General features: G+C 49.9%; 2 protein-coding genes across 3 annotated transcripts in view; both read left to right on the forward strand.

Annotated features, from left to right (window-relative positions):
• Positions 1-293: 293 nt before the first annotated feature.
• On the forward strand, positions 294-10,289 carry LOC107143515 (cytochrome b-c1 complex subunit 1, mitochondrial). Its single transcript, XM_015487262.2, has 13 exons — positions 294-449; positions 705-845; positions 3,303-3,389; positions 4,399-4,528; positions 4,748-4,946; positions 5,403-5,482; positions 7,626-7,741; positions 7,969-8,112; positions 8,468-8,628; positions 8,752-8,837; positions 9,158-9,246; positions 9,595-9,670; positions 10,104-10,289. Exons 1-13 carry the CDS (start codon positions 381-383, stop codon positions 10,166-10,168), a joined length of 1,443 nt encoding a protein of 480 aa, XP_015342748.1. The 5' UTR covers positions 294-380; the 3' UTR covers positions 10,169-10,289.
• Positions 10,290-14,204: 3,915 nt separating this feature from the next.
• Positions 14,205-16,144, forward strand: part of Col7a1 (collagen type VII alpha 1 chain) — a 33,079-nt gene continuing 31,139 nt past the window's right edge. Inside the window, exons 1-3 of one of the 2 annotated variants that reach the window (XR_007344163.1) lie at positions 14,205-14,368; positions 14,467-14,552; positions 15,079-15,259. Coding sequence is in view for 1 of the 2 variants with exons in the window: in XM_015487263.2 (XP_015342749.1) it covers positions 14,468-14,552; positions 15,079-15,259 (266 nt within the window). In the remaining variant the exon portion in view is untranslated. The remainder of the gene's footprint in view (positions 14,369-14,466; positions 14,553-15,078; positions 15,260-16,144) is intronic. The other variant, XM_015487263.2, reaches the window with a different exon arrangement.

The raw sequence follows: 16,144 nt of genomic DNA on the forward strand, positions 1-16,144 counted from the left end.
TGGTGTTTTATGCCCTGGACCCAGACACAGGGAACACTATAGCTGCACTCCCGGCCCGCCAGATTCTGCTCTCGGCATGCAGAGGATTACAGACGCCTCCACTTGATGAGAAACCGTGCACTCTGCCTACGAAGGGTGGACAGACTGGATGGCCTGGATGGCCGGTGCTGCTGCGCAAGCTGACCGACAGCTGGTGGACTGATGCCGGGCAGGCACTGTTGAACTCGCACACAAAACCAGCCACTAGCTGTTGTGAATAGCTACTGCTGCCCGCTAGGCGGCGACCGAACGCCAAGTCTTCGGTACTGCGCCGGCGCCCCAGGCTTCACCCCGCCGCTCTGCGCATGTGTGACGCGACTGCGCACTAACTGGGCTACAAGATGGCGGCGTCCGCAGTTTGCCGTGCAGCGGGCACCGGGGCACAAACTCTTCTGCGCGCTCGCCGCTCGGTGAGGTGGCCGCGATAACGCTGGACTGCGGGGCTCAGGGCTTCGGGACTCAGAAGAGGAGTAGGCCATTAGCAGTGGCGGGTTGAAGTGGGGAGGTCACCAGGTCAGGGCCATGGAAAGGTCATGGCCGACTGCGGGAATGGACGTCTTCTTGCTGCTGGCCCGCGGTTGGGAATAGGGGTCTCACAGCGGACCCGGGTGCTGGGGAGCAATTCTCTAACCCGGTCCTCACTCGCCGCCTGTCCCTTCTCGCAGCCGGCAGTGCTGAGGGCGCTTGCCTTACGGGGTGCCGCAACCTTCGCCCAGGCCCTCCAGAGTGTGCCAGAGACACAGGTCAGCGTATTGGACAATGGGCTGCGAGTGGCCTCGGAGCAGTCCTCCCAACCTACCTGCACGGTGAGTGGGCAGTTCTGTCGAGGAGCGGGGGACCTCCAGATTGGGCCATCTTTTCTTAGGTCGTGCTGTGACCTTCTTCTCTATGGTCTGGTTTCAGAGTATGGCCCACTCACTGCCAGATTGTCCCAATCCCTGATTCCTGCCCAGCCTTAACTTCATGGGGTAGTGTTCGCTTTTAGCCAACAATCCTTAAACACTTGCTGCCTGCCAAGTAGGGGGCCAAATTCCCTTACAGCGTTTTGCTTTGCTAAGAAAAATATGAGAGAAGAAATGGCGTCCTTATCTTGAAAAAAAATGAAGTGTGGGATTCAGAGATTTTTAGGTGCCTTACAGAGGTCCACATTTCTCAGCCTCGCAGCCAAGATCACAACTTCCAAGCTAGAACAGGAATACACTTCAAGAAATGCATTTGAGGGGATGCAGTTGCTGGATTGTAGTTCAGTGGTAGATGGCTTGCCTAGCATGCATGCATGAGGCCCTGGGTTTGATCCTCAGCACCACATAAAAATAAATAAATAAATAAATCAAATCAACATATTGTATCCAACTACAACTAAAAAATAATTTAAAAAAAAAATTGACTCAAGGATAGAAACTTTGACTAGATGTATGAGTAGGTGAGAAGATTCCCAAGAAATAATCCTTCCTCTTCCGTATACACACCAGCTCCAGGGCCAGATGTTTTTATTGGCAAATTCTTTCACTTTTCCAGGAACAGATAATGTCCTGTCATACAGGTTGTTACTGAACACAGGAAACAGTGGTAGGCAACTTTATTGTTATATGGCATCTGACCCAAAGCCTGTCTAGAAAGCTTAGACTGTAAGGAGCACCAGTGTGCTTCTGTGTCAAAGGATACTGTAGAGTAGAAAATGCATCTTCCTTTCTGAGATATGGATTTGAAATAACATGTTCATCTAAGATAAACATAGATAGGTACATCAATATCTTGTTGGAAATGAGATGTGAAAAACTTAAATCATCTGTGAACAAATAGTAAATTAAAAGGATAGACCATTGTGACCATGTGGGGGGTGTTTCACAGCATACCAGGAGGCAGTTAAAATTTTAAGATTCTTTCATTGGGTGTCAGGGAGACACTTGACAGTATTTGGTGACTCCGATTAAAACCTTGATTTTTTTTCAGCCTGGGGTGTGTAGCTCAGTGGTAGAGCACTTGCCTAGCATGGGTAAGGCCCAAGTTTTATCTCTAGAACTGCAAAATAAATAAGTAAAAGTTAAGCTGGGGGGCTGGGGATGTGGCTCAAGCGGTAGTGCGATCGCCTGGCATGCGTGTGGCCCGGGTTCGATCCTCAGCACCGCATACAAACAAAGATGTTGTGTCTGCCGAAAACTGAAAAATAAATATTAAAAATTCTCTCTCTCTTTAAAAAAAAAAAGTTAAGCTGGGCACAATGGCATACACTTGTGGTCCTAAGTCCTTGGGAGGTTCAGGCAAGAGGGTCACTTGAGCCCAGGAGTTTGAGGTCAGCCTGGGCAACATGGTAAGAACCTCCTCCCTATCTTGAAAAAGAAAGAAGAAAGAGCCAAATGTGATGGCATATGCCTGTTATCCTCAGCAACTGAGGCAAGAAGATTGCAAGTCTGAGGCCAGCCTAGAGGCAAAGCGCCCCTTGGGTTCAACTCCTAGAACCAAGAAGACAAAAGTCACTAGAAGGTTACTTCCTTAATATGATAAAATATATAGCATCTTCTTCCTTAAAAATGAAAGGATAAAATCATCATCAGGGGCTGGGATTGTGGCTCAGTGGTAGAGCACTTGCCTAGTACATGTGAGGCACTGCGTTGATTCTCAGCACTGCATGTAAGTAAGTAAGTAAATAAATAAGTAAAATAAAGTCCATCAACAATTAATAAAAATATTTTAAAACAGAACAAAGCAGAATTTTTAGAATGGAGAAAATAAGTGTTCTTTGCAAATGATAGACTTCAAGCCTAGATAAAATAGAATCAACTGAAAAGATAGTAAATTTAAAAACTTTATGGTGGTGGTGGGATCAGGTAAATGGGTACAGTTAGATATGTCACTGGGTACCAGGAGCTGTGACACTTGCCTGTAATCCCAGCTACTTGAGAGGCTAAGTCAGAAGGATTGCAAGTTTGGGGCCAGTCTTGGCAACTTAGTGTGGTCCTCTCTTGAATAATAAAAAGGGTTGGGGGTTTAACCTGGTGGTGGAGTACCTCCTTGGCTCAATCCCTAGTATTAAAAAAAAAAAAAAAACATGGAAGGAGCAGTGATGCAGTGTGAGTAGCCATTGGTTGGTTCTCTGTGCCATGGGCTCTGCTGTAACTCCAAGTACAGGGGTCCTTACTGGGAAAGCTTTCCCTCACCTTGGGATCCATAAGGCCCTATGTGGGGCTTATGCTGAATTATTCAGGGTGCATTGTGAGTGGTACAAGGATGTTTTGTTTATTTGCTGGTGACTTCTTGTGCAGGTGGGAGTATGGATTGATGCTGGCAGTCGTTATGAGACTGAAAAGAACAATGGAGCAGGCTACTTTGTGGAGCATCTAGCTTTCAAGGTGAGGCCTGTGAAGTTTTTTTCTTCCCTGGGCTTAGGGCTGCCTGTTTTGAGGTTGAAGATCAGAAAAATTAACCTCCCAATTATGGACCTCAGTTGGGGAGTGACTCTGGCTGGTCTTTCTGGAAGAAATCATGTGAGCTTATTGTCTTCTGATTGAGCACTTATGTGTGACTCCCTGTATGAAGTCCCCAGAGCTGAGAAAACCCAAATGCCTACAGAAGCCCCAGTTTTCACCAGGCTGGTATGTTCATGCCTGACTTATGGAGCTTTTACACACACACACACACACACACACACAGATTCATATGAATGGCATGTGTTTAGGGGTAGGTCACATCATTTGAACATAGCCATGATCATGGCTGTCAGGGGATGTGGAGTATTAGTAAAGACAGGTTATTATGAATGTTGGGCAATACTTGCTTTTTCCACAACCTTCTATCCTAACCCTGATCATCTCTGTTCTTTTGACCCATGATACTGTGACCTTGGTCAGCTCAAGGCCTGCAAGGGACCTCCAAGGAACCTTGTTCCTGTCCTTGAGGGGAATGACTTCTCTCCTTTGATTTCAAGATAGGGTAGAATTCTGCCCTTCTGCCTTTACTAGGACTGGCCACACAGGTATACTCCTCATCTAATACATGCCTCAGTTGGACTGCTGGCCCCTCCCTAGGGCTCAGGCCTCTCTTTGTCCCCCCTGGTGCTAGGATAACTAGTTTGTGGCTGTTGAGGGACATAAGCTCCTGGGTAGGCCTTGCCATTCATTGCCATTGGTTGAACCAGACATTGGGTATGTGATGATGCATACATGATGAGTTGGGAAGCACATTGAAGGCACACATTGAAGGCTCAGTGCATACAGACTCTGGGCCCTACATCCCTACCCCACAATCTTTGTGGAAGAAGGTACTTGTGGACTACTAGTCCTTTGGGGATTAGCCTGTGAGGGCAGAGTTCCCGGGCTTCTTTTGTGTCTCATGATTGGTGTTCTTGATGTCTGGTTTCAGGGAACAAAGAATCGGCCTAGCAATGCCCTGGAGAAGGAGGTGGAGAACATGGGGGCTCATCTGAATGCCTATAGCACTCGGGAGCACACAGCTTACTACATCAAGGCACTGTCCAGTGACCTGCCGAAAGGTAATGCTTAGAGGAGAGGGTTTGAAACAGAAGAATATAACTCTAGGGGAGCAGAGGAGCCCCAGGAGCCCCTGGACAGGCTGCAGAATTGATTACCCATGGGTTGTGGCCTTATGGCAGGATGACCAGTAGGGATGGACAGCAGTAGGAGATGCCAGACTTGGGATTTTGTATTGTCATTGGTCTCCACTGGACACCTGAACATGTCCTTGTGTCCAGTCGTGGAGCTACTGGCTGACATTGTGCAGAACTGCAGCCTGGAAGACTCCCAGATTGAAAAGGAACGAGACGTGATCCTGCGGGAAATGCAGGAGAATGATGCATCCTTGCGGGATGTGGTCTTTGACTACTTGCATGCAACAGCGTTCCAAGGCACACCTTTAGCCCAGGCTGTGGAAGGGCCCAGTGAGAATGTCAGGTGAGAACTGACTGTCTGTGTTGTTTATTTTCCTAATTTTCTGCAATTGGAGACAGTTTCTGTATTGCCATATGGTCCCTGTGAACCTATTTAAATGGCTGTGTGGTCTTCACTTCAATCTTGGGCTTTGTTTTAGGGTATGTTTCCATGTATGCCCTTATAATCTAAGGAGGGAACATTTGGCTTGCAGGTGGGAGGTGTTTGAGAGCTCTGACCCTGCCCCTCGAGTCACACAGCGTCAGCTCACACCTCAGAGAGGGCTGTGAGACTGTCCTAAGGGCACATGTGAGGCAGGGCCAGATGAGGGCTCCACTCTGGGCCTTGAAAGGGTGGTTGGTAGAGATGAAGATGTAATAGGGCCTCTTCAGAGAGGCCATGTCTCTTCTCAGTTCCATTATATCCAAGTTGCTATGGATTGGTAGAGAACTTGATCCATATGGGCTGTATGTTTTACAGGAAATTGTCTCGTGCAGACTTGACTGAGTATCTAAGCAGGCATTACAAGGCCCCTCGCATGGTGCTGGCAGCAGCAGGAGGTGAGTGATGGGCTCCTTGAAGCTCTGGGTAAGTGAAGCCTGGCCTTTGTAGTCAGAACCCCCATCTTCACTCCAAGGGACCTTGTTCCTGTCCTTGAGGGGAATGATCTCTCTCCTTTGCTTTCAAGATAGGGTAGAATTCTGCCCTTCTGCCATTACTAGGACTAGCCACACAGGTACACTCCTCATCTAATACATGCCTCAGTTGGACTAATGGCCCCTCCCTAGGGCGCAGGCCTCTCTTTGTCCCCCCTGGTGCTAGGATAACTAGTTCGTGGCTGTTGAGGGACATAAGCTCCTGGGTAGGCCTTGCCATTCATTGCCATTGGGTGAACCAGACATTGGGTATGTGATGATGCATATACATGATGAGTTGGGAAGCACATTGAAGGCACAAAATGTTAGGGGAGTTCAGAGTTAGTTATAGTGGGGACAGGTGAAGCATGAGTCTTTTGCCAGAGGCCCGAAGGATGGTAGGTATTTGTTAGGTGGGGAATGGAGGACCTTGGCAGGGGTGTCATGTTCTGGTAATTTATTTTAAGATTTGTTCTACTGAGTGGGGCCAGAGCAGAGCAGGCTAACTAGGGATGAGGTGTGGCACATGCCTGGAGAGAGATAGCAGGAGCTAAGGAGAGACTTAGGTTTTCTAGACTTAAGTTCTGTAGTTGAAAACCTCATACAGATCTGGATGTGGGTAGGGGAGGAGGTTCAAAATGCTTCCTGCTTATGGTCTTGGCAACTGGGTAGGTGAAAAAGACTGATAGGAAGAGCATAACTGAGGGATTTAGAGCCAGGAAACCTGGGACCAAGGGCAGTGTGAGCTACTAACACAGACTTTTCGAGTGATAGCAGAACTGGGGCAGGCTGTCCACTGCCATAGTGATTACTGGTTAAATCACTGGGGCAGCAGAGGCCTCTTGTGGAACTGAGGAGGTGAGACCTGGAAAGGAGTCCTGAGGGTATAAGTTTGTGATGCTCCTTGTAAGTGTTCTCAGCTCTCAGGGACACCAGAATTCATTATAGCCCTGCAATAGCACCTCTTTGTGCCTCTCACTTGCCACTGCTTTCATGACCAGCACCCAGATCTGCTTGTAGTAGGGCTTGAGGGACAAGGCATCCCCGTGACCTTATTCCCAGGAGCACCAGTCTTGTTCTTGAGACAGGTGAGATGATGCTTCTAGAATGAGAATCGGCACTTACGTCACATAGCAGCATTCTCCACCTTTTTTTTTTTTGTATCAGGGATTGAGCCCAGAGGCACTTAAGCATTGAGCCATATCCCCAGCCCTTTTTTATTTTTTATTTTAAGGTAGGATCTTGCTGAGGCTGTAGTCCTCCTGCCTCAGCCTCCCAAGCTGCTGGAATTACAGGTGTGTGCCCGGGTCATGGCAGCCCTTTTTTTGGGGGTGGGGGTTACTGCGGATTGTACTCAGGGACATTCAACCACTGAGCCATATCCCCAGCCCTGTTTTGTGTTTTATTTTGAGTTGCTTAATGCCTCACAATTGCTGAGGCTGGCTTTGAACTCATGACCCTTCTGCCTCAGCCTTCCATGCCGCTGGGATTACAGGCATGTGCCCCCATATCTGGCCTTTTTTGTTTGTTTGTTTGTTTTAATATATATTTTTAGCTATAGGTGGACACAATACCCTTATTTTATTTTTATGTGGTGCTGAGGATTGAACCTAGTTCCTCCCGCATGCTAGGCAAGTGCTCTACCCAGTTCCATGGCTGCCCATTTTTAAAGTGCTGTTTTTGCTAGGCATGGTGTTACAGTATCTCAGGAGACTAAGGTAGGAGGATCGTGAGTTCAAAGCCAGCCTCAGCTACTTAGAAAGACCCTGTCTCTAAAACAAAATATACAAAAGGACTGGGGATGTAATTCAGTGATTAAGCGCTGCTGGGTTCAATCCCAAGTACCAAAAAAAAAAAAAAAAAAAATGCTGCTTTTCTCTTTTGCCTGACACCATGGGAACTATTTGATCCTGAAAGATAGGGTCATTTGGCAGATGCTCCTCTTCCCTCATCTTATCTCAATGTTGTATTTTCCTTCTGCTGTCTCCCACTGAGACAGGACATAGGGTCTTGCACCTGTCTGTGATTCCCCCTGGCTAGCCAGTAACTCCATTGCCCATGTCCTCAGGAGTGGAGCATCGTCAACTGCTAGACCTCGCCCAGAAGCACTTCAGCAGCGTCTCTGCGACATACCCAGATGACACCGTGCCTACTCTAAGTCCGTGCCGCTTCACTGGAAGCGAGGTGTGCTGCCTGGTGGGCAGGGATGCTGTTGTCAACTGGGGATTTTGAGAGAACCCTCATATGCATGTGACCCCATAATGACTCAGAAGTAGGGAAAGGGTCTTGTGCCTGTTGCCTGAGGATGATTTTACACATATGTGCATGCTTCACCCACACCAGCCATCCTTTCTGTTTGTCCTGGAAGTCTGGCTATACTGTTCCTCAGCCCTTGACATGTACTCTTTCAGATTCGCCACCGTGATGATGCCCTGCCCTTGGCCCATGTGGCCATTGCAGTAGAGGGACCTGGTTGGTCCAACCCAGACAATGTGGCCCTCCAAGTGGCCAATGCCATAATTGGCCATTACGACTGCACTTACGGTGGTGGCGTGGTAAGTGTCAGGATTGAGCATAGGACATTGCCTTCAAAGAAGAGAGTACTGCCGGGTGCATGCCTGTAATCCCAGCAGCTTGGGAGGCTGAGATGGGAGGATCGCAAATTCAAAGCCAGCCTCAGCGAAAAAATCAAGGCACTAAACAACCCAGAGCATGTCTCTAAATAAAATACAAAAAAAAAAATGGGGATGTGGCTCAGTGGTTGAGTGCTTCTGAGTTCAATCCCTGGTACACCACCCCGCCCCCCACCCCCCCCAAAAAAAAGGAAAGAAAAGGGAGTACTAAGCTGTGGGTCTCAGGGTATATGGGCCAGAGATAAGAGGGGGTGCTAACCATTTGTGCCCCTGGCAGCACCTGTCCAGCCCACTGGCTTCAGTTGCTGTGGCCAACAAGCTGTGCCATAGTTTCCAGACCTTCAATATCTGCTATGCAGAGACTGGGTTGTTGGGTGCACACTTCGTCTGTGACCGTATGAGCATCGATGACATGATATTCTTCCTGCAGGGCCAGTGGTGAGTGGCAGCTGGGAACTACTGGGTGGGATAGAAATCTGACCAGAGAGGTGGGAGGTTAAGAGTCAACGCACTTGTCACAATGAACACTACCATATACCTGTCCTTTACTCCCTGCTTTAGGATGCGCCTGTGTACCAGTGCCACGGAAAGTGAGGTTACTCGGGGCAAAAACATCCTAAGAAATGCCCTGGTATCTCATCTGGATGGTGAGCCCTTTATCCCTAAAGGAAGGGGTAGAATAGTGCATCCTGGCAGTGACAGCTCATTGTAGCCATTATTACAAACCAAGATTGGAAAAGAAAACGTTGAAGGTCATGCCATGCTCCACCACCCCAACTATAGGGGTTTGAAGCTTTAGGTAGACATGGGGGTAGCCCATCACTGTGGAAATAGGTTGTTAGAAAAGTGATGGTTGTGGTCTGGAGTCAGAGCAAGGTCTTTGTTAACCTGATGCCAGGGATTTTATGTGTATATGTGGGTTCAAGATTGGACTGGGTAGATCTCTAAGCTTTCCCCACCATTAAAGGCACCACTCCTGTGTGTGAGGATATTGGACGCAGCCTCCTGACATATGGCCGCCGCATCCCCCTGGCTGAGTGGGAGAGCCGGATTGCGGTAACATGGGCCCCTGGGAGAGGTTCTGGAGTCTTGGCCTAGCAGAACCCTGAAAGGGGGTGGGATGTTGATGCCTGACGGGAGACTGTTCCCATAGGCATCTCTATTGTCCTAGGTAGCTGTCACCCATAGGGGTGATGTAGTCAGAAGGAAGGGCAAAGGTACTAATGACTGTAGGGATAGGTGATGTCCATGGATGTCTACAGTAGGGAAAACCTTGCCACCCTTTTTGGATGAGGGAAATGTTCCACAGTACATGTGGGAGATCTTGGTCAGCTGGAGGAGGCTGGCTGACTGAGGTGGTGCCCAGTGCCTATTAGTCAGTTTGTCCTCTGCCTCTCCCTGCAGGAGGTGGATGCCCATGTGGTGCGTGAGGTCTGCTCCAAGTATTTCTATGACCAGTGTCCAGCAGTGGCTGGAATGGGTGAGTGGTCTAGAAAGTCTGCTTTTTGTCCTTTTCCTCAGATCCTTGTCCTAGTCTCCCCTTCCACTTCTGCTCCCCTACCTCCAGCCTACATTGAGAGAAGCAGTTTGAGGCCCCTGAGAGTAGTGTGGCTGCCAGGGAGTTCTTGCTCAGAAAACCTGTCCCAGCAGCTCCCTGACTCCCTGCCAAGGTGTCTTCATCAATATCCCTTACCCACCGGGTAACGGACACCCTGTTTGTTGGGTGGGGCTCTAAGGGCCTGAGCAAGAAAGGACAGGCTCTGCACCCCTAGGGGAATGTTGTCTTCCCTCTCTTCACTGAAAGCCTGTCTTGTGCTTCTCTGGGCAGCAGCTCTGAGCTGGGTATGGCACAGGGCCAGCTGTCCCTGTACAGAACAGGTACCCCACCCTGACGCCTCACCCTATCCCCACAGGCCCAATCGAGCAGCTCCCTGACTACAACCGGATCCGTAGTGGCATGTTCTGGCTGCGCTTCTAGGCAGGATGCCTGTGCAGGCAAGAGGGTAGGATCGGGGCTCATGATCCCCCTCTACAAACATGCCACTCTGGCACCTCAAACCCATGCAATAGATACCACCAATAAAGTCCTCTGTTGAGAATTGTGTTGTACTTCCTTTATTGGCATGGAGTCCTTCAGTTCATGGAGGAACAAGCACCTCCCACCAGTTCTACATCCCCTGGATCCTTCTGCCTTCCCTCCCACACAGGCTGATGTGTTCTCAGCCAGGGGTAAGTTGGGGGCTGCAGCATAGAGGCCGGAAGTCTCTGATGCTTGTAAAGAACCCACTCCAGATGTTTCTGCTCAGCATGTGGCATATTAGCCAGCCTGTCTCAAGAGTGGGATGTGGGAGTTCATGGGAATAGCCCCACCTGTGTCCTAATAGGGGTCCCAGCCTGGAAACTAGGGGCTTGGGTGGCAAACCCCTCACTGCGGACCCTACACATAGTTGCTTCCTGGCAGTCCCTGGTCTGGTAGGACAGATCAGGAGGGGCCAAGAACTTTCCCTAAGGAAGCCTTCTTTGTGTTTACTCTCAGTCCTGGAAGAGGATAGCCTGGGGCACGGAATTCTCTTGGTTTCTAACTGCTGCCTGTACAGGCAGAGTAAGAATGCTTTGCCATGATTTGCCACTGACTCAGGCTCCAAGAATAGCCCTGAGCTCAGTGGGGCCTAAGCCCCCTCCCTCCACTAGATCTGTCTCAGGCAAGTCCTGAGCTGTTAGGCTGTAGATCCCCTCCCCATTTCTTTTTTTTTTTTTTTAGTTGTAGATGGCCATTATTTATTTGTTTATGTGGTGCTGAGGATCAAACCTAGTATCTTACACATGCTAGGCAAATACTCTACCACTGAGTCACAATCCCAGCCCCTCTCCCTATTTTTTTTTTTTGTGGGGGGGTGTGGGGGTGTGTGTGTGTGTTGGAGGAGGGAGGGTACCAGGGATTGAACTCAGGGGCACTCGACCACTGAGCCACATCCCCAGCCCTATTTTATATTTTATTTATTTAGGGTCTCACTGAATTGCTTAGCGCCTCACTTTTGCTGAGGCTGGCTTTGAACTTTTGATGCTCCTGCCTCAGCCTGTGGAGCCCTTGGGATTACAGGCATGCATCACTGCACCCGGCCCCTCCCCTCTCCCTATTTCTTGAGGCTGTCAGGACCTATTGGAGCTCTCAGCTGCCTTGTCCTTTGTTTAACTCTTTGGGTCCTGGTCCCCACAGCAGGTGGGCAGGTATGACTCTTTCTGTACCCTTGCCCTGTCTTTCCACATTCAAGTTCCTGGGGAGCCCAAGAGTGAAAAAGGAAGTGAGGGGCTTGAGTCTCCTCTGAGGATGTCTTTGGCTGGCAGTCATGAGCAGGGGTCCTGGGACAAGTTTTGTGGAGAGAGGGCTATGCTGAAGTCTCCCCAGCATCTTAGCCTGAAAATAGGCAAAACCTTGAATCAGTCTCACTCTGACCCAGTGCCTTTCCCTTACCCCCACTTCATTCCGCAGGTTGTCAATTAGGAGACATCTGTCCAATGCCTCCTATGGCCTAGGACTGGGGCATTTAGCAAATCATCTTCCTATTGTGTGACCAACTGGAGGAAAGCTGTTGGGTGGCACAGAACCTTGATGGACCAAACCCCAGTAGCTTTAAGAGATGTGGCACCCAGGCAGGGGGGGATCATTGCTAAGTCTGTTGCCCTAAGTTTGAGCTCCTGGAGGAGGCCACTTGATTTCTACACCAATGCCTGTCCTCCAAAGGCCAGGTGGACTGGACATAAGAGCTGGAGCCGCTGGGAGTCATCTGGTCTCCTTGCATTCTATTCGGGGCATTTGATATTTCCTTTAGAGGCATGTTGGGGAGGTGCACTGGAGGTTACTATGTGACTTGGTCAAAGCTGAGATTTCATTGGCACAGGGACTTGGCTGGATTTCTGTGCAGTCCTGGTGAACCATGCTGTGGTTGTGGCCATAGGGAGAGCTAGGGTAGGTTGTGGAAGTACTTGCAGAACAGAATCTCTAGCAGTAGTATTGGGAAATCTAGAGAGGAGTGGATTGGAGGGGACAACCTGCCCAGCTTTAGCTATGATTCTGGTGAGGAGTTTGGTGGCATCTAAGACAATAGGATCTATATAGCTAGAACCCCAAGAAGAGTCCTTGATTGGAGACATAGTGCCATTCGGTAGAGCTGGCGATCAAACCAAGGAAAGGAGTGTCTAGGGAAGTATAGGATGGAGAAGTTTGAACTCTGGGGGTCTCAGTGCCCTGGAAGAAGTACAGGTAGGTACTGGCCTCCAAGGCTATGCCTTAGGCTATATGTACTCATTCCTAGCTTTCTTCCTTCCCAAAAGCCTGTCTCAAATATCTTCTGAGTGTCTCCCTCACAGCAGCCCTTCCTTTCTGGGTGCACTTCAGTTCTGGCGAGCTTTGCCTGTATATCCACTTTCTCAGCTGGGTCTCCTGTCTTTTCCTAAAGGCTGGATGCATGTGTACATGTATGTCCATATTGTGCATTCCTTCTCTGAGACCCTGCTCTCACCTAGCCTTACAGAGGAGGTGATAGTCTTAGGAGCAGGAGCTGTCTCTGATGAGAAGTTGTTTGGTTTTCTGCTACTCTTACTTGGCGCACACCTTCCAAGGTTGGGGTGGGAGTCCTGGGACACAGCTGAGGAGACCTTGACCTTGGAAAAGGGTTTTGGGTCCCCTAAGGTCACTGCACTGTGTTCTAGGATAGTTGGGGATGGGGGATGGTGTGGCAGACAGTGAAAATGGGCAGATCCAGCCTTCATGGGCAACAGGAAAATAGGCAGTATTGGCTGGTCCTCACCGCTCTGAGGTTTGGCCATACCAGAAAGTCCAGAAAGACTCAAGGGGAAACATGTAATAGAAATTCTATCCCCATTCCCTGACTCAGTCCATGTATTGATCTCCATGGGAGGAAAGCTATAGGGTCAAGCATATTGGAAGGGGCCCAGTAAGTGTAGATATGTAATGGGCTGCCCAGAATTATCTAGGATTGGCAAGAAAACAGGGATCAGGACCCAACTGGGGGCTGGCTTTTCTTGGGAGTGTCTGCCTTAGTGTTACCCAGCAGAAGAGAGATGCATATGCAAAGACTCACTTCCTCTGGGCCTAAGTGGAGACTGTTTATAGTCATAGTGTTAACTGGAGGAGAGGGATGGGAAATCAGCCTGATTAAGGGGAGGGGAGTAAGAGAGGGGAGGTGGTATTTATGAAGGAAGAAGCTATAAGTATATTGAGAGTGACTTCTGGGCTTGGTAGGGCAGTTAGGTGGAAAACTAGATTGAAGGAAGGAACTCCAGCAGATCAGAATAAGGACATGTAGGTAGGGGGACCTGGCTTGGGATGAGGACACCAGGAGGTAGATTCCTAAGGGATCAGCTGCCACAGTGGGTGGTCTCACCCTCCACATATGGACTACCCCACTCCCTGAAAATACAGCTGGAATGCATCCATAGTCATAGTAGGGAGTGCAGGGGTACTGGGATGGACACTTAGGCATAAGCATAATACAGGTTCTCCCTCCTCCTGGGTTCTCCCTCCAAAGAGGAGGGATACATTAGTTATATCCAGCTCAATGGGGCCTTGATCTCCCTCAGGCTCAGTTTCCTCTTGCTGGAGGCTGCTCTGTCAAGGAGGTTGGGGTGGGGCACAGGAGACCCACCAGACAGAACATGACTGATTCACAGGAGCATCCTTAGTCGGGACCCATGGCCTGCAGGCTTGTCTGGGCACCCCCTAGTTGGGGGTGAGTCATCTTCAGCTGTAGCCCCTGCCCCCCCCCCCGCCCCCACCATCCTGCTGCTACCCTTTTGTCTGCAGGAACCTATTCACATTTCAGCCTCCAGCTGTCGTGACTGGTCACTCTGACCTAAATGAACAAGATTTGTAATCCCAGATGGGGTTGAGGAGCTCCCTCATCATCTGTCAAGAAAGGGGGGGGATTCTCAGAACGCAGGATGGGGGCTTTGCACTTAAGTGCGTCATATTATCTGGGGAAAGAGGGGTGAGGGCGGTAACCTCTCAAGGAGGTGGGTGAGGGCGGGCCATCTTTGGTCCCCGCCCGCTGCTCCACCCGCCGCTCCACCCGCCGGATCGGGACTTTTCTGCAAAGTGCCTGCGGTACGGAGGCTGCGGCGGCAGCGACGGCGGCTGCAGGAGCAGGCGGTTTCACAGGCAAGATCAGGGGTGGGGGAACACTGAGTTGGGACCTAGTAAAGCCGACGGGGCAAGAGACAGAGGTGGGAGTATCTCTGATCGTTTCTATCACCCAGGATGAAGCTGCGGCTCCTGTTGGCCGCGCTCTGTGCCGGGATCTTGACGGGGTCGTCCAAAGTGTGGGCTCAGCCCAGGGAAAGAGGTGGGCACAAGCTAGGAAGAATCCCGTAGTACCCTGTCACCCATGGCTCCACTTGGCCTTCATCACTAATGCGTTCCCCCATATCTCCACAATCCCCATGGATTCCTCCTGGGGGAATGCCTCCTAAATCTCTCAGACTCCTCAAATGCTCCAAAATCTGGTGCTGGGTTCTTCCAAATTGCCTCTTATCCTGCACAGACCCAAATTCTGGCGCCCTAGATGCATGCTGAGTATTCTGCTTTATGCCACTCTTCACTGGTCCCCTGAGACTGACCTCAGTTCCAGATAGATCCACACCAGTGTGGGCAACTCTCTCTCCCAGTACTTTCCAGTTCTCTGCAGGAGAGTGTGCTCTGGGTCCCATTGTAGCTCCCTCCAAAGCTCCCAGGCCCACACAGAACCAGCCAGTTTGCATAAGTATATGAGGCCTACTCGCCACCCTGCCCCTCAGTCACAGGGGACCACAGTGCCTGGAGGAAATGGGTGGTCTCCCAGAAAAGGTCTTAGTCTTTCCTTTCGGCTCCAGTGACCTGCACACGCCTTTATGCCGCTGACATCGTTTTTCTACTGGACGGCTCCTCCTCCATTGGCCGCGGCAACTTCCGAGAAGTGCGGGGCTTCCTGGAGGGGCTGGTGCTGCCTTTCTCTGGGGCAGCCGGTACACAGGGTGTTCGTTTTGCTGCAGTTCAGTACAGTGATGACCCACGGTAAGTAGTGGCCCTAGGGAACTGTAGACCTCACCAAGACCCCTTCTACAGACAGGGTACAGAGCCCAGAAACCTGTAGGCCAGGCCCTTCCAGATGGGGGCCTTGGGAAGCCCAGAGAGCCCCTCCCTAGCATCTCCTCTGGAGACAGGACAGAGATTCACTGGGAAGAGTGCTCATGCCTGAAACACTTCCAGGCTAGTACTCTGCCCAACACAGGAGGCTCTGTTTCCTTATCTGGATAGAGATTTGGAGTCCAGGAGGGGACCCAGGAACTCTCTTCATGTTCTAGCTCTCTCTTTCAAGCCTCTCAATTCACTAGAAGGGCTCTCTGACTGGCAGTGTCCACCTTCCCACAAGTGAATCTTCCACATATTTTTTTTTTTTTGGGGGGGGGTCCCAGGATTGAACTCAGGGCACTCCACCACTAAGCCCCATCTCCAGCCCTATTTTTTTTTAATTTTTATTTTTTAGTTGTATGGATACAATACCTTTATTTTGTTTATTTATCCTTTTTTTTTTTTTTTTTTTTTTTTTTNTTTTTTTTTTGTGGTGCTGAGGATCGAACCCAGTGCCCCACATGTATGAGCTAAGCACTCTATTGCTGAGCCACAACCTCAGCCTCCCCAGCCCTATTTTGTATTTTATTTAGAGACAGGGTCTCACTGAGTTTCTTAGTGCCTCACTGTGGCTGAGGCTGGCTTTGATCCTCCTGCCTCAGCCTCTTTAGCTGCTGGGATTACAGGTGTGCACCATTGCACCCGGCAACATATAATTATGTAACCAGACATCCTATCTCCCTAGAACCTCAAGGGCTCCAGGTCTACCAGATGCCATAAGTGGCACACAAAGTAGCACCTTGGGAGTTTATTAACTTGGAGGCTTTA

The sequence above is a fragment of the Marmota marmota genome, unplaced genomic scaffold (assembly GCF_001458135.2).
Source record: "Marmota marmota marmota unplaced genomic scaffold, marMar, whole genome shotgun sequence".
Taxonomy (NCBI): Eukaryota; Metazoa; Chordata; class Mammalia; order Rodentia; family Sciuridae; genus Marmota; species Marmota marmota.

Coding starts and splice junctions, on each gene's coding strand:
- LOC107143515 (XM_015487262.2), top strand. CDS start 381: ATGGCGGCGTCCGCAGTTTGCCGTGCAGCGGGCACCGGGGCACAAACT. Junction 4,529..4,747: donor GTCCAGTGACCTGCCGAAAG/GTAATGCTTAGA, acceptor CCTTGTGTCCAG/TCGTGGAGCTACTGGCTGAC. Junction 8,113..8,467: donor GCACTTACGGTGGTGGCGTG/GTAAGTGTCAGG, acceptor TGCCCCTGGCAG/CACCTGTCCAGCCCACTGGC.